Source organism: Heterodontus francisci, chromosome 3 (genome assembly GCF_036365525.1).
Source record: "Heterodontus francisci isolate sHetFra1 chromosome 3, sHetFra1.hap1, whole genome shotgun sequence".
Classification (NCBI taxonomy): domain Eukaryota; kingdom Metazoa; phylum Chordata; class Chondrichthyes; order Heterodontiformes; family Heterodontidae; genus Heterodontus; species Heterodontus francisci.
The window spans coordinates 151,021,030-151,045,828 of record NC_090373.1 but is presented as its reverse complement, the minus strand read 5'-3'; the positions used below and the strand labels follow the sequence as shown (position 1 = coordinate 151,045,828).

Sequence of the window (24,799 nt, the reverse complement as noted above, 5' to 3'; positions counted from 1 at the left end):
TAAGAGCCCTCCCATCAGATCCTTCCTGCACGCCCGAAGTCTCACCCCTTCTGCACAATGCCCTCGCAGTGGCTGTGGTGGGGAAGAGACGGATGCCCACCTCCTTCTGGAATGTGTCTTTGCAATGCAGATGTGGAAAGAGATGAAGTGGTTTTTGTCGAGGTTCATCGCAAGCAGCTCTGTAACACAGGGGTCTGTGCTCTATGGGCTGCTCCCAGGGACGCACACCGAGATAAACATCAACTGCTGCTGGCAGACTATCAATTTGGTGAAAGATGCCCTTTGGTCTGCCTGAAACTTGCTGGTCTTCCAGCGCAAAGAATTGTCCACGACCGAATGTTGCAGACTGGCACATTCCAAGGTCCAGGACTACGTGCTGAGGGACGCACTAAAGCTTGGGGAGCCGCAGCAAAGGCTCAATGGGGAAAGACAACTGTGTAAGGTCCACCCACCAAGCTGAACAGAGGGGCTGGCTCCATGGAAAACCCCTCGAACTACATCGGAAAAATTTTTGTTTGCTGTAAAATGGATATGGCATGCAAAATGAAATGGAAGGGTTGTGAGGCAACTCACTCCTACATTGAAGGAAACGGACCTGCTTGTTCAGACTAGTGTGGCAGGGGGGTGGGAACCAGAGCAGTAGGACAGCAAGTGAAATAAATGAGGGGGAACTAGTAAATAAGGCCAGTAAGACTAAGAGGAAGAGCAGGCAGAGAGATGTTGTGGAGCACAGCGGGACTGGTGGTCTGAAGTGCATTTGTTTCAATGCGAGAAGTATAACAGGTAAGGCAGATGAACTTAGAGCTTGGATTAGTACTTGGAACTATGATGTTGTTGCGATTACAGAGACTTGGTTGAGGGAAGGACAGGATTGGCAGCTAAATGTTCCAGGATTTAGAAGTTTCAGGTGGGATAGAGGAGGATGTAAAAGGGGTGGGGGAGTTGCATTACTGGTTAAGGAGACTATCGCAGTTGTACTGTAGGAGGACACCTCGGAGGGGTCGTGCAGCGAGGCAATATGGGTGGAGCTCAGGAATAGGAAGGGTGCAGTCACGATGTTGGGGGTTTTCTACAGGCCTCCCAACAGCCAGCGGGAGGTAGAGGAGCAGATATGTGGACAGATTTTGGAAAGATGTAAAGGTAACAGGGTTGTAGTGGTGGGTGATTTTAACTTCCCCGATATTGACTGGGACTCACTTAGTGCTAGGGGCTTAGATGGGGCAGAATTTGTAAGGAGCATCCAGGAGGGCTTCTTGAAACAATATGTAGATAGTCCAACTAGGGATGGGGCCATACTGGACCTGGTATTGGGGAATGAGCACGGCCAGGTGGTCGAAGTTTCAGTAGGGGAGTATTTCGGGAACAGTGACCATAATTCCATAAGTTTTAAGGTACTTGTGAATAAGGATAAGAGTAGTCCTCGGGTGAAGGTGCTAAATTGGGGGAAGGCTAATTATAACAATATTAGGCAGGAACTGAAGAATTTAGATTGGGGGCAGCTGTTTGAGGGTAAATCAACATCTGACATGTGGGAGTCTTACAAATGTCAGTTGATTAGAATCCAGGACCAGCATGTTCCTGTGAGGAAGAAGGATAAGTTTGGCAAGTTTCGGGAACCTTGAATAACGCGGGATATTGTGAGCCTAGTCAAAAAGAAAAAGGAAGCATTTGTAAGGGCTGGAAGGCTAGGAACAGACGAATCCCTTGAGGAATATAAAGACAGTAGAAAGGAACTTAAGCAAGGAGTCAGGAGGGCTAAATGGGGTCATGAAAAGTCATTGGCAAATAGGATTAAGGAAAATCCCAAGGCTTTTTATACGTATATAAAGAGCAAGAGAAAGGGTTGGCCCGCTCAAGGACAGAGAAGGGAATCTATGTGTGGAGCCAGAGGAAATGGGCGAGGTACTAAATGAGAACTTTGCATCAGTATTCACCAAAGAGAAGGACTTGGTGAATGATGAGCCCAGGGAAGGGAGTGTAGATAGTCTCAGTCATCTCATTATCAAAAAGGAGGAGGTGTTGGGTGTCTTGCAAAGCATTAAGGTAGATATGTCCCCAGGGCCTGATGGGATCTACCCCAGAATACTAAGGGAGCCAAGGGAAGAAATTGCTGGGGCCTTGACAGAAATCTTTGCATCCTCATTGGCTACAGGTGAGGTCCCAGAGGACTGGAGAATAGCCAATGTTGTTCCTTTGTTTAAGAAGGGTGGCAAGGATAATCCAGGAAATTATAGGCCGGTGAGCCTTACGTCAGTGGTCGGGAAATTATTAGAGAGGATTCTTCGGGACATGATTTACTCCCAGTTGGAAACAAATGGACTTATTAGCGAGAGGCAGCATGGTTTTGTGAAGGGGAGGTCGTGTCTCACTAATTTGATTTAGTTTTTTGAGGAAGTGACAAAGATGATTGATGAAGGAAGGGCAGTGGATGTTATCTATATGGACTTCAGTAAAGCCTTTGACAAGGTCCCTCATGGCAGACTGGTACAAAAGGTGAAGTCACACGGGATCAGAGGTGAGCTGGCAAGATGAATACAGAACTGGCTCAGTCATAGAAGACAGAGGGTAGCAGTGGAAGGGTGCTTTTCTGAATGGAGGGCTGTGACTAGTGGTGTTCCGCAGGGATCAGTGCTGGGACCTTTGCTATTTGTAGTATATATAAATGATTTGGAGGAAAATGTAGTTGGTCTGATTAGTAAGTTTGCGGACGACACAAAGATTGGTGGAGTTGCGGATAGTGATAAGGATTGTCAGAGGATACAGCAGGATATAGATCGGTTGGAGACTTGGGCGGAGAAATAGCAGATGGAGTTTAATCCGGACAAATGTGAGGTAATGCATTTTGGAAGATCTAATGCAGGTGGGAAGTATACAGTAAATGGCAGAACCCTTAGGAGTATTGACAGGCAGAGAGATCTGGGCGTACAGATCCACAGGTCACTGAAAGTGGCAACGCAGGTGGATAAGGTAGTCAAGAAGGCATACGGCATGCTTGCCTGCATCGGTCGGGGCATTGAGTATAAAAATTGGCAAGTCATGCTTCAGCTGTACAGAACTTTAGTCAGGCGACACTTAGAATATTGTGTGCAATTCTGGTCGTCACACTACCAGAAGGATGTGGAGGCTTTGGAGAGGGTACAGAAGAGGTTTACCAGGATGTTGCCTGGTCTGGAGGGCATTAGCTATGAGGAGAGGTTGGATAAACTCGGATTGTTTTCACTGGAACGACGGAGGTGGACGGGTGACATGATAGAGGTTTACAAAGTTATGAGCGGCATGGAAAGAGTGGATAGTCAGAAGCTTTTTCCCAGGGTGGAAGAGTTAGTTACTAGGGGACATAGGTTTAAGGTGAGAGGGGCAAAGTTTGGAGGGGATGTGCGAGGCAAGTTCTTTACACAGAGGGTGGTGAGTGCCTGGAACCTGCTGCCAGGGGAGATGGTGGAAGCAGGTACGATAATGTCGTTTCAGAGGCATCTTGACAATAAATGAATAGGATGGAAATAGAGGGATACGGTCCCCGGAAGTGCAGAAGGTGTTAGTTTCGGCAGGCATCAAGATCGGCGCAGGCTTGGAGGGCCGAATGGCCTGTTCCTGTGCTGTACTGTTCTTTGTTCTTTGTTCTTTGCACTGTTTGTAATTTTTGTCTTGGTGCTGTTTGGAACTGTTTTGTCATTTTTGTTTACAGATTTTATTGAATAAAGTATATTCTGGAAATTTAAAAAGGGTGCCATCCTGGCCTCAGTGAATAGGAAACTTTAGTTTCTGTACCTTGTACTTGTTTATTTTTCTATTGTAAAGTCTTTTTTTTTCTTTTTGGGCCTCCTTATCTCGAGAGACAATGGATACGCGCCTGGAGGTGGTCAGTGGTTTGTGAAGCAGCGCCTGGAGTGGCTATAAAGGCCAATTCTGGAGTGACTGTAAAGTAGTGTAAACAATACAATATACAACTGAATATTCAAGGCTATTTCTGCCCCTGCCACCGACAATATTCACAGACCTGGCGCACAGGATCTGCTGCCATCTTGCAACATTCTTAGTTCGAAAGAAAATTAAGTTGTTGCGGCTCCAGAACAGAAGGTATGTCGACACTGTGCCCACAATCCAAAATGAATTGTTAGCTGTCAGTCAAAATCAAATAACAAAATGCTATACTATTTAATTTTTATCTTCAGTCACTGAAATAAAACCTCATCACAGCATCAATGATTAGTCCTGCAACATGTTTAATTTGAGCTGAGATCATCTCAACATCAATTCCTCATCCTCACTAAGGGGATTTTGACATGCCAGCCACACAAATGTTCCAGTAGCCATTTATTATTCTGCAAGTCAGGAACAGCTTAGTAATCACTCTCAAGTCAGTTCAGAGTTTGTTACAATGTAGGAGTTGTTGTGCATTAAATTTACATTTCCCTGCTTGTTTGGTGCTTCGGTAAACCACATCAATTTGTTTCCTTGTCAATTATTCCACCTTCCAATGCATCAGTTAAATTGCTGCATGTACTGGTAGGTGGGGCACTAAGCCATGTCGAACAGAGAGATCCCAGATTCAATCCCTGGTGCATGCTGAATCAGATGACAGTGAGGTGAAAAACTGGCCTCAGTGTACATGGGCTAAGGAGGGGGAAAACCATCCCAACCATCTACTCTCAATTGCATTCCAATTATCTCCATGTAAGGCAAACTTATATGGTTTGTGGGTGAGCATAGGATCAGCTGAAATGTAATGCACCCGTGATCAAAAAATAAATAAATAATGACTCTCCAGTCTCATGCAAGGACAACAACCAGATCATTAACGGCCATAAGAAATACCTTATTGTGAATTGCCACCTTCAGGAGAGATGGAGAAAGGCAAGAAAAATTAATGAGAAAGATGCAAGCAAAAAGAGAAAATGAAAAAAAAAGCATGAACCCATTTTTCTTTTTCAGATGCTGACTGACCCATTGAGCATTTTTAGCTTTCATGTTCGTACTTTCTTAACAGACCTTCAATCCTAGTAATCTGGTACTCAGTACTCCATCACCATAAAGAAGGACAAATCCTTCATGTAATAGTTCATGTTTCCAGCTCTGTAATTCATTGCTCCCTAAATGTAATTTTTTTAAATGTAATAGAATGTTAAAATTGCAATACCATGATACTAGTAATGTTACTTGCATATACATTTTCAAATCAGTACTTTAGAAGCTTCGTAAAGATGCTGTGTGCATAATGAAAGCTACACATAGCAGCCTTCAATCAACTGTGAAATATAGGTGTGGAGCAGGAGCAGAGAGTTGTACAGGCAAGATCACAAAGATTTCAGCATATTCGTAAAAAAGATTTTTTTTTAAAAAAAAAGCATTAAATCACAGTTACAAATTTAATCTACATTTCTGATCCACGATAGGAACACAGGAGCAGGAGTAGGCCATTCAGCCTTTCGAGCCTGCTCTGCCATTCAATTAGATCATGGCTGATCATCCACCTCAATGCAACTTTCTCACTCTATTCCCATATCACTTGCTCTCATTAGTATCCAGATATCTATTCATGTTATCATGCAGGGCTCCACCCGCCAAGAATGAGGCACATTAATTTCACCACATGAACATTGATTTTTAAACTGCTACTGAAATAAAGAAAGAACTTGCTTTTTAAAAGAAAGCAACACCAGACCCTTGACTGGAAGGACTTTTGCATATTTACAGATGGTGCTTAAAGGGACAAAGGACCATTCCCTGCTCCAACTTAATCCACAATGGACTTTTGATTACCAGATGTTGAGGGTGGAGGAGCTCGTATTCCAGGTTAACTGCTAAGACGGCCGAATACACAAACAGACGTGGTCAGACCAGTTTAGTCACATGACTAACTGGCTGTTGGAATTTTTTGAATTTGAACTTGCCACAGAGTTTTAAACTGACAGAAAGCTCTTTGCTCCTGGACTGAGAACATCTCTCTCCTGTCTGTTCCCATCTCTCTCTCATGGAACTGAAGACCAATTGAAGACACATGAACCCCTAAGAGAGAAAAGTCTCCTACAGTGAACAAGGTTTAAGAAGAATACTGGGCTCCAATAAAAAGCAAGGTTACCTACAATCAAGGACTTTACAGCAAGCTCGAAGCACAGTTACAAATCTCCTTCTGAGATTGCCTCAAACTTTATCACTTTATTTTTTTCTGCTCTTTTCTGTCCCTTTTTGCATGTGTGTTTCACGTGTGCATGCTAGCGTGGGAGCGTCGTGTAGCTGTAGCTGTTAACCAAATTAGAGTTTAAGTTTAAATTTTAATAAATTTTACTTTTCTTCTTCAAAACTAAGAAAGCCTGTTTGTGCTCATTTCTTTGCCTTATCATTGGAAAGCAGTGAACAAGGATTCACCAAAGGGGGAGCTCAAAACATAGTGTGTTTAAACAAAACCATGTTACAATAAAAGCAGGTGAAGGCCAAAAGGGACCCCCAGAAACGTTTCTCACCTGGTCATAACAGAAATTTAGGTGCTAGCATCTGGGATTTTACCCACAGACAAATAAGAAATTGGAAATGGGAACCCAAATTGCTCCCAATCAAAAAAAAGTGCAAGATTAATACAGGTTTTCTTGTGGTTGTGTGTGATTGAATACTAACATATCTGTAACTGAAGCGAGTACACTCCAAGCCAGGGTGAAATGACTTGGGATAAGTTAAAAGCACTGTCTATGGAGGAGTTGAGAAAAATGGCTGAGCAGTGTGGGATCACTGTGTGTGGCAAGGCCAGGAAGTTTGAACTCCTAAGGCTAGAGGCCAACCAATTTTCCCTTGAATCTGTAGAAACAGAAGCAGTGTTAGAAGTAGACCCAGACAGGGTACTGCTATCAAAGATACAACTGGTACAAAATAAACTTGAATTAGAAAAGGAGAAAGAAAGAGAAAGGGTGAGTCAGGAAAAAGAGAAGCAGGAAAGGGAGAAAGAGAGAGACTTCCAGAAGGAACGTGAAGAAAATAAAAGGCAGGAGAGAGAGAGAGAAAGAATATTCCAGAAAGAATCCAAAGAAGAGAAAGCTGAAGTGGCTTGAGTTAACTAGGGGGCGACAGAGTAACTCCAATGAAAGCATGGCCAATATGGAGGAGCGTAATTCAGGGTTGGGTACAGAATTGTCAAAATTATCTCATCTAATCCCAAAATTCAATGAGGAAGACATGGAAGAATTTTTCATGTCTTTTGAGAAACTGGCAAGGCAGCTAAAATGGCTGGCTGAGATCTGGTCTCTTTTACTACAAAGCAAGCTAACTGGAAAAGCCCATGAGATTTATTCCTTGCTGCCAGATGAGAGTTCATCAAATTATGAACTGACAAAAAATGCTATACTTCGGACATATGAATTAGAACCCGAACCCTATCGCCAAAAGTTTAGAACCCTCAAAAAGCAAGCTTATCAAATATATCTGGAGTTTGAAAGAAGTAAGCAGCTGGTTTTTGACCAGTGGCTGAGAGCTCCTAAAGTACAGCTCAGCTATGAGACTCTCAGAGAAGTAATTCTGTAAGAAGAATTTAAAAACTCTCTCCCACTCTCAATAAAGACCCATCCGGAAGAGCATCAGGTCCAGAGAGCCCGGCAAGCGGCCGTTCTGGCCGATGAGTTTGCTTTAATTTATAAAACGGTTTCCCGGGGAGAAACTGTCCTAATCACCCCCACAAATCCAAAAAGGACAAAGGGTGGGCAGGTGATAGAAGCCCAGGCAGTCCTGGGAGAGAAAGGAAAGTAGGAGACACAGGGGGCCCTCCTCCAGCAAAAAAGGAAGGTGCTGTGAGCAAGAGTGAAACCCAGAGACTTGTGTGCTTCTATTGTAATAAGGCAGGGCATTTAAAAGCTGACTGCTGGAAACGAAAGGGAAAACCGGTAGGGTTAATCAGGGTACACCCACTCAGTGAAGACGGGACCCTGATCGAAAGCACAGCAGAACAAGCTGTGGCTTTAACTACAGTAAGAGTGCAATTCAGTAAGCTTACTATGGTTAATGCAGAAAAATTTAATAGGATTCCTGAAGGTTATCAGGGTTTTGTGTCTGAAGGGAAAGTAACCTCATACTCCTCGAGTGAGGCAAGCCCATAGTGATTCTTAGGGACACAGGGGCCACTAAATCCCTTTTATTGGGAAAAGGTCTGATATTTCCCTGAGAGAGTGCAGTGAACACCAAAGTGGTGGTGAATGGTATTGGAGAGCAGAACATGCCTATACCTGGAAACTGAGTGCACCTGGAGTAACGACCTAGTTTCAGAACCGGTGACCATAGGGATTGTCCCTAAATTGCCTGTTGACGGGGTTGCCCTGCTCCTAGGTAATTATCTGGCAGGGGTGAAGGTGGTAGCCCCCCCATCTCTAACCAGTAGTGAAAGAAAGACCACTGGAGGTCCGAGAGACAGGGCCGTGGCAGGAGATGGTTCCCTGCAGTTTCCTGAATGTGTAGTGGATCAGGCCATGATCAAACCAGCTTCCCCAGAGGAGACTGCATTGGCACTGCAGACAGATGACTATGAGGTCTGCCTGTCCAAGACTTTCTTTGGAAAGTTAGGAGACCCAGGGAATGAATTACATGAATTTTCCCGAGCTGAGGCTCAGCGAGCTGACCCAGTATTGAGAGAGTTACCACAGGCTGCCCAGTCTGAAAGTGAAGCAGAGGGAGTCCCTGACTGCTACTATTTAAAGAATGAGGTACTGCTGAGGAAATGGAGTTCTCCTCACAGATCTGAGAGCAAGGAGCGGACAGTAGTTCACCAGTTAGTGGTGCCACAGACGTCCTGGAAGAATGCCCGTATACGAAAGACCAAAGCCCGCATAAGACAGCAGTTTGAGTCATAGAATCATAGAGTTATACAGCACAGAAACAGGCCCTTCGGCCCATTGTGTCTGTGCCGGCCGTCAAGCACCGAACTATTCTCGTCCCATTTTCCAGCACTTGGCCCATAGCCTTGTATGCGATGGCGTTTCAAGTGCTCATCTAAATACTTCTTAAATGTTGTGAGGGTTCCTGCCTCTACCACCACTTCAGGCAGTGCATTCGAGATTCGAACCACCCTCTGGGTGAAAGATTTTTTCCTCAAGTCCCCTCTAAACCTCCTGCCCCTTACCTTAAATCTATGCCCCCTGGTTATTGACCCCTCCGTTAAGGGAAAAGGTCTCTTCCTATCTAAGCTATCAATGTCCCTCATAATTTTGTATACCTCAATCATCTCCCCCCTCATCCTTCTCTGTTCTGAGGACAACAACCCTAGCCTTTTCAGTCTCTCTTCATAGCTGAAATGCTCCAGCCCAGGCAACATCCTGGTGAATCTCCTCTGCACCCTCTCCAGTGCAATCACTTCCTTCCTATAGTGTGGTGCCCAGAACTGTACACAGTACTCCAGCAGTGGCCTAACTAGCATTTTATACAGCTCCATCATAACCTCCCTGCTCTTATATTCTGTGCCTCGGCTAATAAAGGCAAATATCCCATGTGCCTTCCTAACCACTTTATCTACCTGTGTTGCTGCTTTCAGTGATCTATGGACAAGTATACAAAGGTCCATCTGACCCTCTGTACTTCCTAGGGTCCTACCATCCATTGTATAATTCCATTGCCTTGTTATTCCTCCCAAAATGCATCACCTCACACTTCTCAGGATTAAATTCCATTTGCCACTCCTCCGCCCATCTGACCAGCCATTCTATATCGTCCTGTAATCTAAGGCTTTCCTCCTCACTATTTACGACACCACCAATTTTCGTGTCATCTGCGAACTTACTGATCATACCTCCTATATTCATGTCTAAATCATTAATGTACACTACAAACAGCAAGAGTCCCAGCACCGATCCCTCTGGTACACCACTGGTCACAGGCTTCCACTCGCAAAAACAACCCTCCTGCCACGAAGCCAATTTTGGATCCAACTGCCAAAATGGGCTCTTACCTTCTTAATCAATCTCCCATGCAGGACCTTGTAAAAGCCTTACTGAAGTCCATGTAGACTACATCAACTGCTTTACCCTCATCTACACATCTAGTCACCTCCTCGAAAATTTCAATCAAGCTTTTTAGACATGATCGCCCTCTGACAAAGCTGTGCGGACTATTCCTGATTATTCCCTGCCTCTCCAAGTGGAGATTAATCCTGTCCCTCAGAATTTTTTCCAATAGTTTCCCAACCACTGATGTTAGACTCACCAGCCTATAATTACCTGGTCTATCCCTGCTGCCCTTCTTGAATAATGGTACCACATTCGCTGTCCTCCAGTCCTCTGGCACCTCTCCCGTGGCCAGAGAGGATCTGAAAATTTGTGTCAGAACCCCTGCTATTCCTCCCTTGCCTCACACAACAGCCTGGGATACATCTCATCTGAACCTGGGGATTTATCCACTTTTAAGCAAGCTAAAACATCTAATACTTCCTCCCTTTCAATATTAATATGTTCAAGTATACCGCAATTCCCCTCCCTGATCTCTACACCTACATCGTCGTTCTCCACAGTGAAAACAGATGAAAAGTAATCATTTAAAACCTCACCTATGTCCTCCGGCTCCACACACAGATTGCCACTTTGGTCCCTAATGGGCCCTACTCTTTACCTGGTTATCCTCTTGCCCTTAATATACTTATAAAATGCCTTAGAATTTTCCTTTCTATTGACCGCCAATGTTTTTTCATGTCCCCTCTTCGCTCTCCTAATTACTTTTTTAAGTACCCCCCGCCCCTACACTTTCTATACTCCTCTAATGCCTCAGTGCTCCAAATCTACCATAAGCCTCCTTTTTTTCCCTTATCCGATGCTCTATATCCCTTGACATCCAGGGTTCCCTGGACTTGTTGGTCCTACCCTTCACCTTAACGGGTACATGTCGGCTCTGAACCCTCACTATTTCCCTTTTGAATGACTCACACTGGCCTGATGTAGTTTTTCCTACAAGTAGCTGCTCCCAGTCCACTTTGGCCAGATCCTGTTTTATCAAATTGAAATCGACCTTCCCCCAATTCAGTACCTTTATTTCCGGCTTGTCTTTGTCCTTTTCCATAACTACCTTAAATCTTAAAGAGTTATGGTCAATATCCCTGAAATGCTCCCCCACTGATACTTCTACCACTTGTCTAGCTTCATTCCCTAGGAATAGGTCCAGTACTGCCCCTTCTCTTGTAGGACTTTCTACGTACTGGCTCAAAAAGCTCTCCTCTATGCATTTTAAGAATTCCTCCCCCTTTAAGCCTTTTGCACTCAGACTATCCAAGTTGATATTAGGAAAGTTGAAATCCCCTACTATTATTACCCTGTTATTTTTACACCTCTCTGAGATTTGCCTACATATCTGTTCCTCTATCTCTCCCTCACTGTTTGGAGGCCTGTAGTACACACCCAGCCAAGTGATTGCCCCCCTTTTGTTCTTTTATCCGGTCCCCTATCACGCCTGAAGATTCTATACCTGACTGGCCAAAGCTCCACAAAGATGTGGTGGAGTACTGTAGGAGTTGCCACATGTGCAGGTTGAGGGGAAACCCCAACCTACACCCCTAAATCCTGTACCAGTGTTAGCAGCAGAGGGGTGGTGAACTGTAAGGGACCCCACCGAGAAGAAAAGGGGACAGGCTAGCACATGTCTGGCAAAAGTTTGGAAAGAGAAGGGAAAAATGTGACAGGAGGGCAGATTAAAGGAAATCCGGGAGGAACCCGGATGAAAACCCCTACTGTCAGCCAACCCCAAAAAATGTGAAAAGTTAGACACCATATCCTCCTATGTAAATGCAGGCTTTAGAAGCACCCCACCAGAATTGCTAACAGCATTTACAGAAACCTGCAGAGACAAAGAGAGACCTCTAGGGGGTACAGAAACCATGAGGGAGATGCCTCACCTAGTCAAAGTGCCACAGGAGAGTGCATATCTGCAGGCAGGAATGTCCCAGAGAACAAAGGGGAGATTAACAAAGAATCACCACAATCAGAGGAAAAGGGAACTACTCATCCCCTGAAGTCAAAGTGTTTGCATGACTCAGTAAAGCACTGAAGGAGAGATCAGGATAGATCTGCTCACTACTAACTCTCCTGAAAAAAACATTACCTCAGCAGGAACCAAAACCCTAGGCAGTCATGGCAATGGGCAAACTGAAGAAAAGCTTCCCCAAAGAACCACATGGTTACTGAGATGCCAAAAAGGAGAAATTAAAGAAGCACTGGCACGCAGAAAAGACAATTTTAATAAGCTTTAAGAGTTACGAATGAATGGAAATGAATGAGAGAAAGCATTGTTTTTTCTTTCTGTATCTTATATTTCTCTCAAACCTTTTAATGAAATGCACTGTTTTTTTCAAATTGCATTTCATTCCCCTGGGTGTGGAGGTGTCTTGCAGGGCTCCACCCGCCAAGAATGAGGCACATTAATTTTGCCACATGAACATTGATTTTTAAACTGCTACTGGAGTAAAGAAAGAACTTGCTTTTTAAAAGAAAGCAACACCAGACCCTTGACTGGAAGGACTTTTGCATATTTACAGACGGCGCTTAAAGGGACAAAGGACTATTCCCTGCTCCGATTTAATCCACAATGGACTTTTGATTGCCAGACATTGAGCATGGAGGAGCTCGCATTCCAGGTTAACTGCTAAGATGGCCGAATACACAAACAGACGTGGTCAGACCAGTTTAGTCACATGACTAACTGGCTGTTGGAATTTTTTGAATTTGAACTTGCCACAGAGTTTTAAACTGGCAGAAAGCTCTTTGCTCCTACTGAGAACATCTCTCTCCTGTCTGCTCCCATCTCTTTCTCACAGAACTGAAGACCCATTGAAGACACATGAACCCCAAGAGAGAAAAGTCTCCTCCAGTGAACAAGGTTTAAGAAGAATACTGGGCCCCAACCAAAAGCAAAACTACCTACAATCAAGGACTCTACAGTGAGCTCAAAGCACAGTAGCAAATCTCCTTCAGAGACTGCCTCAAACTTTTTCACTTCATTTTTCTTCTACTCTTTTCTGTCCCTACTTGCATGTTTGTATCGCATGCGCATGCTGGCGTGGGTGCATCGTGTAGCCATAGGCGTTAACCAAATTAGAGTTTAAGTTTAAGCTTTAATAAATTTCACTTTTCTTCTTCAAACCTAAGAAAGCCTGTTTGTGCTCATTTCTTTGCCTTATAATTGGAAAGCCTTATAATTGGAACAAGGATTCACCAAAGGGGAAGCTCAAAACACAGTGTGTTTAAAAATTAAATCCTGTGACAGTAAGAACAGGTGAAGGCTGAAAGAGACCCCTAGACACCTTTTTCACTTGTTGTAACAATGTCTACCTTGAACATACTGAATGATTGAGCCTCCACAGCCCTCTGGGGTAGAGAATTCTAAAGATTCACCACCCTCTGAGTGAAGAAATTCCTCCTCATCTCAGCCTTAAATGGCCTACTCCTTATTCTGAGACTATGTCCCCTGGTTCTATACTCACCAGCCAGGGGAAACATCCCATCTACATCCACCCTATCACACCCTGTAAGAATTATGTAAGTTTCAATGAGATCACCTCTCATTTTTCAAAACTCTGGCGAATACTGGCCCAGTTTCCTCAAACTCTCCTCAAAAGACAATCCTGCCATTCCAGGGATATAATAGAGTGCGGTAAAGTTTCAACTCATTTAGAGTTTATCTTGTATCTCGTTTTTTAACAAATATGCTTAGGAGCCAGTATATCAATCAGAAGTTTAAAAAGGTTTCAAGACCAATAAATGGGCTGTGTCTTTTATCATTATTAACCAAATACCCTAATCTGAAGAGATGGTCATATATCTGGTTGGAGTACTATGTAATCAATAATTCTAATTCTACTATAATTTATTTTGCAATTTGTATTCTTGTTTATATTGGCAATATACATAATCTTCAATACACTTAAATAAATATGTTAGAATGTAACATGACCTTTTGTAATGGTATATAAAGAAAAAAATCATTTAGCTGTAACCACCATAATTGAGATTATGACCTTCTTGGCACAAAATAAAATTAACCAACATATAAAGCTGTAAAAAAGTTGAATTTTTTTTTTAATATAATCTTTATTTCAGTATAAATCACTTAATCTATTTACATAGATATTAGGGAATGAGGTAATGCCCCACTCATGCAAACTGAATTCACCTGCTACAAGTTATGGTGTGATTGCATACAGCAAGTCAGAAATTGTAATTCACTGTATTCTGCAATGAAAGGAATATGAAATTGATCTTAAAAATATTTAATATTATAAGAAGTGTGGAGCAGGTTCATGGTTTATAATAACACTCCAGTATTTCAGTTTTAACAACTGACTCTGAAAAAATGTCCAATGTATAACTTACTGCCATAGCAATTTTACCTACTGCACCAGGCTGGGTGTAATAACTAAAATTACTCCAGCATATGTATATTAAATCCAAATGAAAACACAACAATATAATTAAATCTATTCAAATATGTTAAAATCATCCTTCTCACCTGCGCCATTGTTATTGCCTGCAGAAACCCCATGGACGCTTTAAGATAGCCCAATGGTCTCTGGAGTGATAAATTAATTTCAGTGCTGCTGACCTATTTAGAAACCGAACTCTGATTCCTTTGCCAGGGAGCACAATCGCATTGGTGACCTGGAAGTGACAGATTGTACTTTTGACAGAAGTGCGGCAAGTGGATTTACAGCAATCGTACCGCAGCAATATATCCTATTGAGAAACAAATTCACTACAGTGTCTCATTGCAGATAGGGTGCTCTTGTCAAAAAACAGCAATAGTCACATGTATCCAGCATGTTCCTGCAATAATCCATCTGAATCATATATTAATTCCCTTTGGCTTTGCATCATTAACTGCACACATTTCTTGTAGATTGTGATTTCCTCCATCCTGGGTGAATGTGGGTTATTACTGCTTCAGAAACAGCATCTTTAACACATTATCATTCTAAATTAAACATTGCACTTTTCTCCCGCTGATTAACTATCATTGTTTCTGTGCATAATAGCTCTCAGATGGCAATTATTCTAAAAAGGTTTTGTCTAACATAGTTGCATCCTATGGATATTACTCTAACTGCAAGAACAACTAATAGTGAAATATATCAACTGCAATTAAAGAATAAAAATCCTTAAATAAAGGATTTTAACTAAGTCATAGCAGCTGTTCTGTGTGTCCCTTCAAGCCATGGTTTAACTTTGCTTGGGAGAACAGTGAAAAACAAATACTTACCATGCATGCATGTCTTCCAAAGGCTATCCATTTGAGAGCTGTCTTATTCAATTTAACCAAAATAGAAAGTGACAGATAGCTTTTAACTTAAAATAATTAATCACTGTTGGTTGAATGAAAACTCAATAGCCATAGAAAACTAATTTAGCAATAATCCTATTTTCTCTCAGGGGATGGCTGAATTTGAGATATCTCTACCATTTTCCCAAATCAGTGGTGCTGCATTTTCTGTCAAATTGTTGAGAGAGGTGCAATGCAGAAGTGAGGATTAATCAACCTGAACCACTCTTCTGCTCTTCCTCACAACCAATAATACATCTGCCTTGGCAGAGGCATAGCTCAACTCGCTACACCCATGGCACAAACAACTAAAATAGGGGAGAACATTTGCTAAACTGATCGGGGGACAAAACTAATATATAAAAGAACGGGGATATTGTTTGTCAAGCCCACAAAAAGAGAAGTTGCACTTTTTCCAAGAGAAAATAGATAACTAAGAATACCAAACAAGTTTGAACAATATTGCAAATATGTTTCTCAGTGGACCTGATCCTATTAGCATTTCAAGACCTAATGAAACCAGACAGATAATTAACCCTTGGTTATGTAGAGAAGGAAAAGCAGTTAAAAGTAGTTCAAAAAATATGATTGTCTGTCATTTGATGGAACCCTCACCTCTCAGTTAGAAGGTTGTTCCCTCAAAGCCACTCCAGAATTTGATCTAGGTTCACACTCAAGTGCCAAACTCAGGGAATAAGTATTGTCACAGCCTTCAGAGGAGATACTAAACCAATCAACCATGAACTTGTTCCAGTGGTTCAAGCAGACATAAAAGATTTCACAAGTTGTCCTGACGTTCTCTCTCAACTAGCAGCACAAAAATAGATTAACTTGTCATTCATCTCACTGTTGTTCAAAGGTTATTTCTATATTCAAAATGGCTATTATTTTTGCATGCATACAGGCAATGAATGTGAAGTACTTTGAGACATTTCTGCAAGACATGCTAAATCCTATTTTTCCTCATTTCCTTTGAACGTTTCATTTTCTAAAATAAGACTAGTCAGTATCAATGAAAAATTGATAACTGATTATTTGACTGCATTTTGCATGTTTGAGAATGGAGGTTCACAGAAAAATAAATCACTGTGTAATGTTTTGCAATAAATAACTTACAAGTGCCCTGAATTATGGATAAAAGTTACAAAATTCTTTGTGCCCCATAAGCAATTCTCCCAAGCTGCCTATTCAATAGATTTCAAATTTGTTTGCATCCAATCTATCACCAAAACCACAATATTTCTCATCTCTGCCTACTTCCTCCTACTGTTTACCTCCACCTTCATCCCCTCCAGAATCAACATCTATGTCCTCTCATCACTGGAGTCCTGTGTTCCACAGTAAATAAACTACAACTCATCCAAACTTTGTTGTCCACATCTTATCCCACACCAGTTGCCACTAATTCCCATTTTGCCCTCTCCCTGCACCCCAAGCCTTCCCCACCCCACTCCTGTCCTAATTTACAACTCCCTGCATGGCTTGCCATACTCCACCTTTTCCATCTCCTGCTTATGACTCTGCTTCCGCTGCTTTCCTCTCCTTCCACTTCACCTGTAGCAGTAATATGTTCAGCCAACTTGCAGTGCTCTCCCCAAACCCATCTACCTCTCACCTCTGTGACCATTCCTTTGATCACTACCTCCCAAATTCATTCCCCAACATTTCTCCCTATAGCTTCATTAAACATGCTACATAACTATAAATTGTTATTATATTATATTAATATTTTTTGTTAATTTCTTTGCTAATCAAGGTGACAGAAATTACGTATAGAACATTTTCCCACTGCAGACACCCAATATCAATATCAAGTGCTTCCATGTCAAATACAGAATAGCATGTTTCCCCAGCAGTGTGCCTTACTCTCAGAAGAACATTTTCCACTGTATCACTGTCACTTTTTCCATTGTGTACTGGGTCAAAACTGTTCAAACTTATTTCGTATAGAACTCTTACACTCTACGGAAAGCCACAACTTTACATCTCATCAGTGTGTGCTGGATTCAAAGCCAGGTCCCACAGATGAAATGGCAATATGCTCACTCTTTCTGGAACTTAAACTTTCTGAAAATTTATTATAACCAAACTGCAAAGGCTTGTTCTTTAATACAGTAGTGATTCAATCAATCAATCTATCTATCAATGGTGATTAGAACACTAGGGTCACAGTCCCGCACAACCCACTGTGAAGAAGAGAAAGAAGAAAATAAGTATTCAGGCATGCTTAGATTGAGTGATTAACAAGAATGTTAAATTGCAGCATTTGCATTCTTTGCAGGTGCCTATGACATTACTACATGAGAGATGCTTATCTGGGAGTAAACCATTGATGATAAGCTCGTGTGCATGATATAATGGAATATATGAATTTCCAGGTACCCAAGGCTCATTTGCAGTGTACTTGCAGAGCTGGTGTAACTCCCCTGGTTTGCAATGTTATTTGTAATATGGACATGCAGTGAATTGCCACAAAATCCCTAATGCAATTGGCTATTTTATATCATGCAGCTTATACCATACATTGGAGATTTAAAAAAAAAACATTACAATTACCCATTTACCACAATGAAAATACATTTATTTACATTTTTAAGCAAGCTATGTCTTCATGAGAAATAAACATATGTTGCCAAGCACATCAGTTTCATTAGTTTGAGATCCATAATTTTGTAATCCTGGTTAAATTAATGCATGGCTCTTCTTCCCAACCCTTCCCCATTAAGAAAATGCCAAACCTTTCTCATGACGACCGTATCCCTGTAAAACCGTGATGTAACTAGTTTCATGTTTTCATTGGCATGTGTATTTGTTTGGTCTAAATGAGTACATTTCAGATTGGATGACCATTTCTAAGTGCATTTCTGAAAGAATTAAGGAGTTTCATCATTTACACACAAAGTTACTTTCTAATGCTGTATTTCCTGAAAATGGCAGTCCTACATATTTGCATATTTGTGTGTGGCAATGTGCAGATTAACTTTCGTTAAACCTTGCCATTTAATTTCATGATTACGCACATTGCTTATCATTACTAACAATTCATCAGGTGTGTAGGTTCTATTCTTTACCAGGCAATTTTAAAAATAAAAACAGTAGTGTTTATAGATTTTACACAAAAAGCTGATGACCAGGGCATGAATCCAGTGTGGATTTAGAGATAGCATGTGTTTTAAGTTTCAGAATCCAAAACCAATTTCGAACCATCACCCATCCATACATTGCCCAAATAATATATAAAAAACTTATCACCTTGTCATAGTTTTTTTTTAAAATGATAAATTGTGCATTCTAATGTCAAAACATGTGGGCTGCTAACTGGAGTTGTGCTGTACTGACATCAGGGGGTAGAAATTCCTCTTGGGCAGTGACACAAAGCAGGTGATCTTAGATTGGCTGTCCACCAGACGCAGCATCTAATATTCAGTTCTATTGCAGCTAATGGAACTGAATATCAGGTGCTGCCTACAACAAGCAGCCGGTCCAATGGCGCCCATTTTGCACCACCGCCTGAAATGAATTTCTACCCCCAGATGTCCACTAATCATGGGTAGGAAATAACATGGCTGTTATTTCTCACAATGAGCAACTGCCTCACTTAAGTGGTTAGCTAACTACCAGAAGCTGGTCGTTTTCACAATAGGAAGTATAAGAAATATTTTGTGTAGATTCTACAAACTAACAGATGGTTCGAAGATGAGATCTCGTTTGAGGATAGTGGCATCCTTAATTCATATATGTTTGAATTCCAAAATAAAACTGTGGGCTCCATACAAGTCTGCCGGTCATCCCAGGCTATCAGTTATGCTATATGTTGCATTTATCATTTTTATTCTTCTCTTCAGCCGTACAACACTAAGTGTATCTAATCCCCATTGCCTTTTCAATTAAGCTGGTACAGGACATTTTATGCAGTCAGCTACCACATCGAGCCATTAAAATTCCTGTACCATAACAATTGTATGTCATTCAGTGTCCCCCCCCCCCCCCCCCCCTCCACCCCAAATCCCATTAAATACACATTGTTTTTTATCACCCCAGGACCATTGTGACTTCAATCAACCAGTTTAATTACATCGGGAGGCTGTGTGTGTGTGTGTGAGACAGAGAGAGAGAGATTAAAGGTGGGAAGATCAGGAGAGAAAAAGCAGGCTAGCGCATTATCATCGGAATCTCAGTTTGCCTTTACTTAATCTCAAATCGTCAATAGTGACACTTTCACCTTCAACACCCAAGGGCTTCTAAATTAACACATCTTGCAAGAGATTTCTATAATACTTAGCAGAGAAGGTAAAGGTTGACGAGGGGGCATAGTTTGGGTATGATCTATCCCGCCTGGCGTGGTTGATAACGTGGTCACATCACATCTAGGGTCTGCAGCCCACTGGAAGCTCCAACCGCCGAACTGGTAACGGTGGCAGGAATAGATTCAGTTCCCCTCTCAATCGAGCTTCCATTCTGTCTCCCTGAGCAGCCATTTGATAAAACTCGAACTCTGCGGACTGTCACCATGCGGGGTGTGAGCCCGGGCCAAGAGTAACCGGCGCTAAATAAAACAAAACCGAACTTCAGCCTCTGCACCACATTTTATTACCTTTATTTTAAAAATGTTCCCAGTAAATAAAGTAAAAGTTTATGATTAGCCAGTGATGGCGCTGAATTGTGAGACAAGGCAGTTAGTCAAGGTTTCTTTTGAATCCTCATGTTGCTATGCTAGGCTGAGCTCTCCCACTCTTTGTTGTTCTCTGCCTCTCCTTCGGTTCCATCATTTCTCTTTGTATTGACTGGGCCTGTAACTTTCCAGGTGAGGAACAGCTTGTGGTCGCCCAGTCGCTATCAGGAGCACCGCCTGGTGCATCGTAGCAGCCCCTGTGTCTTAACACTATTTACTGCAATGGCCGCCTGTCAAAGTCCAGTCCTTTCACTAGTTAAATACATATTTACCCTGATTTTTCTCATGCCTTCGTTTCGGTGATTGTTTTGACTCCCATTGAGCTCTTCCAGTACCTTAGTCCCCAGTACCACCTACCAAGAAAAGGTGAGGTGACTTCGGGTTTCCTCCAAATACTGAATTCTTCTTTGATGGTCAATGAGGACTCAGTTGTCTGTGGGACGCTCAGGAAGAAAGGTTGGTTGTGGCCCTGGTTCTGGGCCTGATCTTTGCTCAGGCTTTGGCTATAGAAATCATTGAATTGCGATTCTAATGTTATTCTGTCCGAGGGCGACATGAGGAGATTTTTTAATGCAGCAATTGTTATGCTCTGGAATTCATTACCTGAAAGGGCGGTGGAAGCAGATTCAATAATAAATGTTCAAGAGATTAGGATAAATATTTAAACGACAAGGAGAACTAGCGAGGGAGTGTGGCTAATTGGGTAGCTTTACCAAACAACCGGCCCAGGTACGATGGAGCGAATGGCCTCCTTCTGTACTGTATCATTCGATGAATCATACAGCACAGGAGGAGACCATTAGGTGTATAGTTCTGTTCCGTTGTGTCTGGCTGCAGTTATAACTCAGTTTCAGGCTATGGACCTGTTTGTGGATAAGACTCAAACCATCCGGTCTTCGTTGTTGCAGCCTGTGGTTGTGGTTCTGATTTTGCTTCTGGGGATAGATCTGGCTGTAGTTGTAGTTCTGACTGTGGCTCAGATTAATAATGGCTCCAATGCTTCTTGTACTTCACGGTGACTGGAGCTTTGGTCCTGGTTAGGGTTCAAACTGCAAATGTCATTGGCTGTGTCTCTCAAACCGTGTCGATGACGACAACTGTGTCTCAGACTATGCCTCTGATTAAAGGTTTGTTTTGTGAACGCGGTGCCGCTGTCCTGGGTGCTGAAAATCGGACACACTCTCTCTCCCCAGCAGCACAACAACCAGTAAACTGTCACATCACGTTCTGCATAAACGGTCCAAACCAAAACAACAACCCAAAGGCTAGCGTCCTCTGCAGTTGGCTTGCAGTGTTTATTTCCTTCAGAAAGACAGTAACATAATGGATGCAAAGATCAGAACTACAGTCTACCAATGAAGTTAATGGTTAAAATACACAGACATTTAACATTTCTGAAAATTCTGCAATGAAACACGAAGGCGATCTAATTATCTTCATTCTTTCTTCCACAGAGGTCTTCGCTAGCCTGTTCCAAAGCAATGTTTGCACTGGGCGCTCTTAATGTTAAATTGTCGCAGAGCCAAGTGAATCTGAGTTTTTGCTGAATCAAGATATAAATATTGTGTGTGTGTGTGTGCGTGTGTTTGCAATGGTAATCTCTGTGTTATCTTTTACTTGAGGGCAGGTGATGCCAGATTTGACCAGAACTCTTAAAAGTGCATTGTAGGCTTGCTATCTGGATTCATGTAACTATTATGAAACTTCATGCGGATTATCGTAGCGACTGATACTGTGAAGGTTACAATCACAGATGGCACCTTTATACTTAACTGGTTTAATCGATTCTCAGGTAGCAGAAATATTTTACATGACAGTAGCAGGACAGTCTGAAAATGTCATCGCGAGTAAAGCCTGGCCTCTGCTTCTCGTTACCAGAGCATATCCACCCCACATTAACACAAGAAAAAGAGAAACGAAATACTGATCATGACAACTTTGCGGTTGATAAAGGACAATGAGGGATAGTGATACAGCTCAAAATGATGGTTGGAGGAATTCAAGTCATCGCGCGTTGCCATAGCGCTCAAGCTAAATTGAAGATGCAGCCTGACTTTTAAACGGTGCTCGTTGAAACCGCCGTCTGGCCGTCAGTACCCGTTCGCACAGAAGTGAATCAAGCTCGCGTTAAATCTGCCGAGGGACTCGCGCCGTTTGCTTTCAAAACGCCAGAGGCAACGAGAACCTTCACAAAATAAAGCAGAGCTGGAATTTAACCTGACAAGGCTATTCCAAGGGAAACCCTGTCTATGCTTCTGCTGCCTCCAATCTCATGATAAAATTTGACAAGCAATGTGTGGAGGTGGTGAAGATTGATTGGCGTGCAACAACATGGAATTAGATACTCACAACTTTCAATCCTGAAAGTGCTGATAAAAATGGCCATCGCCTTAAGGGACGGAGACCCATAGTTTTATTGTGGGAAATTTGGGCTCGGAAAGACCAGGATATGTGGGAAGTTTAATACCTTGTAGTTTTATCCTTTGATCCCGCTGTTGTTTGGATGACAGATAACACGCAAAAGGGTATTTATAAGCACCGTGCACGTTTAGTGAGGCATAATAATATAATTGTAGTGCCAGTGTTTAAGACACAATCCCTGCAACCCAAGCGGATTTAATAAACGTCATATCTAAACCTTCATCCAGCGATTTACATACATTCTCTCCGCGTTGAAGCTCCAGATTGGCTTTGAACTGAGACAAATCGAATTGCTGTGATATAAACTGTAGGGTTTGGTGATGTGACTATTGTGAGCAGAGTGGAGTGTTTGAATTATTATTATTACAATTAATTACTTCAATTTGCAGAGTGGGTGTAACCGGTATCATATCAAGTACCGTGCAGTTCGAGCGCCGGTTCATACACATATATTGGCACTTTCAACAACCATCTGTTGGCTGTGGATTACTTGTACGTTTTTCAATGTAGAGTGTAGGTACGAAAGTGGCCATGAGTGCTAACAGAGGCGGTGGTTATGTCATTCTGTTAAAGAGAACCGCGCCGCTCCTAAAAGCGTTGCTAACAGTTCAGATCATCAACCTGTGACTACAGGGAAGTAGATACAGTATCACTGCGAACCCAGCACATCAAATCAATAATAACCCTATTGGCTTTGGCGATGATGATCAGGGTATCATTCAATAAACGTTGTCCTTTTAATTCGAAGACTTGTTGCGTCCGGAGCCACGCCAATCTCCAAATCCAAAAGGTTCCCCCACCCAGCACCCCCGGCTCCGCCGTATTTCCTTATACTTCAGCTTAAAGTAGTAAGGCAAGATTTACATGCGTGCATGCTGAGATTGAATGGCAGATATTTCTCTCTCTCTCCCGGTTAATTGACCAAGTCTGCCTTGGCAAAGAGTCTGATTCCGAAATTATTTGCAAACAGAAAGTGCTAATTGATATCAGTTGATTTCGCACATACATCTCAAATATTTAATTGTGTCTTCGACACTTCATACAGAACTTCACTCTCCCCGTTCTTGTAGTTAATGGTGTAAGTATGCATGCGAGAAGAGTTTATTAAGACATCAAGTTGTTCAGTTTCGAAGCGCTATTATATCCATCGATGAATTTCATAATTGTAACTATTTACTTACTGTGCATAATGCAGATGCAAGTTGAGCTGAACATTTTCCTGGAGTCGCTGCTGTCAGCTTTAGCCCTAAACCCCTTCGTCATAGATTATCCATTTACAATATTGCGCTAATTTTCTCATTTTGGGAATGGGCGCTTGTATGGCACGAATTGGCCCAATAATCGAACATATAATCAGCCAGAACACCTAAGCGTGATCAGACATTTGGGTAATCCTCCATCCAAGACTATCGGTTAACTCTTTGCATCTTATACAGGTGTAATATTAACTAAAAGACACCAGTGTCCCGTCCCACAACAGGTAAAAAAAAAACAATTCCGCATTGACCAATGTTACTGGAACATTAACTTTAACTGCAATCAGATAATGTTCCCAGAAGTTTTTAGTTTTCGAAAAGCGTATTAAAATAAAAACATATGCGATGCCACAGAGTGTTACAGAATACAAGGTTAGCATTGTCAATACGGCGGGTCAGCTCATCCATCGGTGGTCGTAGAAGCTAAGCCGAACGAGTCTTTAAAAAGACTGCTGCAAACAGACTAGACCACATTAATGCTGTAAATGTAACAGGGCATTACTGGGGGGCTCAACCACGGAATCCGCGTCCTGCCCCAACCCATCGTGCACACAAGTTTCACAGTGCATTTGTAAATCAGATCCGAGAAATCAAGAATAATAAATACAAATCTTACCAAATCTTAAAACGTGCGGCATGCCTTGAGAATATCCCATCCACAAGAAGCACAGGAAAAGTCTAGTCGAACACTCAAAGACCAGATTGCTCAGAAACGGAGAGATAATCTTCATGATTTTTGTATTTCGATCAATTCCAGGGGCGTATTCCCCCTTTTTTTCTGTATATCAGGTTCCACGGTAGGATTAGATTGCTGGCGAGCAAGAGCGATCGGTGACCCTGGGAAAGGATCACGACATGGTCACAGAAAGGCAGAGGGACTGGAGAGAGCAGATGCTTCCCAAACCATTAGCAATCCCCGCATGTTCTTCATTCATTCACTGCGCAAAGGAGCACTCTTCCGCTGCAAGGAATGGCGGGACATCCATGTTTTCAGACTCTCAGATTCTTGAAGAAATCCATCCACAACTCCAGCTCCGCGGCGCTAAAGAGGGAGAGGAGGATGGAGTGTTTCAGGGGGAGGGAGGGGGGAGGGGAAAGGGGGAGGAAAGATGGGCAAAAATTATCCAGTGGTCAGAATCAATCGCGAGCACATTCAGACGTCAGATCAATCAATTGCCAAAAAGACATC

The 24,799-nt window shown here is 42.3% G+C and overlaps 1 protein-coding gene across 2 annotated transcripts in view; it reads right to left on the bottom strand.

Moving 5' to 3' along the window:
• Positions 1-24,341, bottom strand: part of LOC137353107 (glutamate receptor ionotropic, kainate 2) — a 575,020-nt gene extending 550,679 nt beyond the window's left edge. For both annotated transcript variants that reach the window (XM_068019103.1, XM_068019112.1), the window contains exon 1: positions 24,227-24,341. In XM_068019103.1, coding sequence (XP_067875204.1) covers positions 24,227-24,341 — 115 coding nt within the window. The remainder of the gene's footprint in view (positions 1-24,226) is intronic.
• Positions 24,342-24,799: the final 458 nt, after the last annotated feature.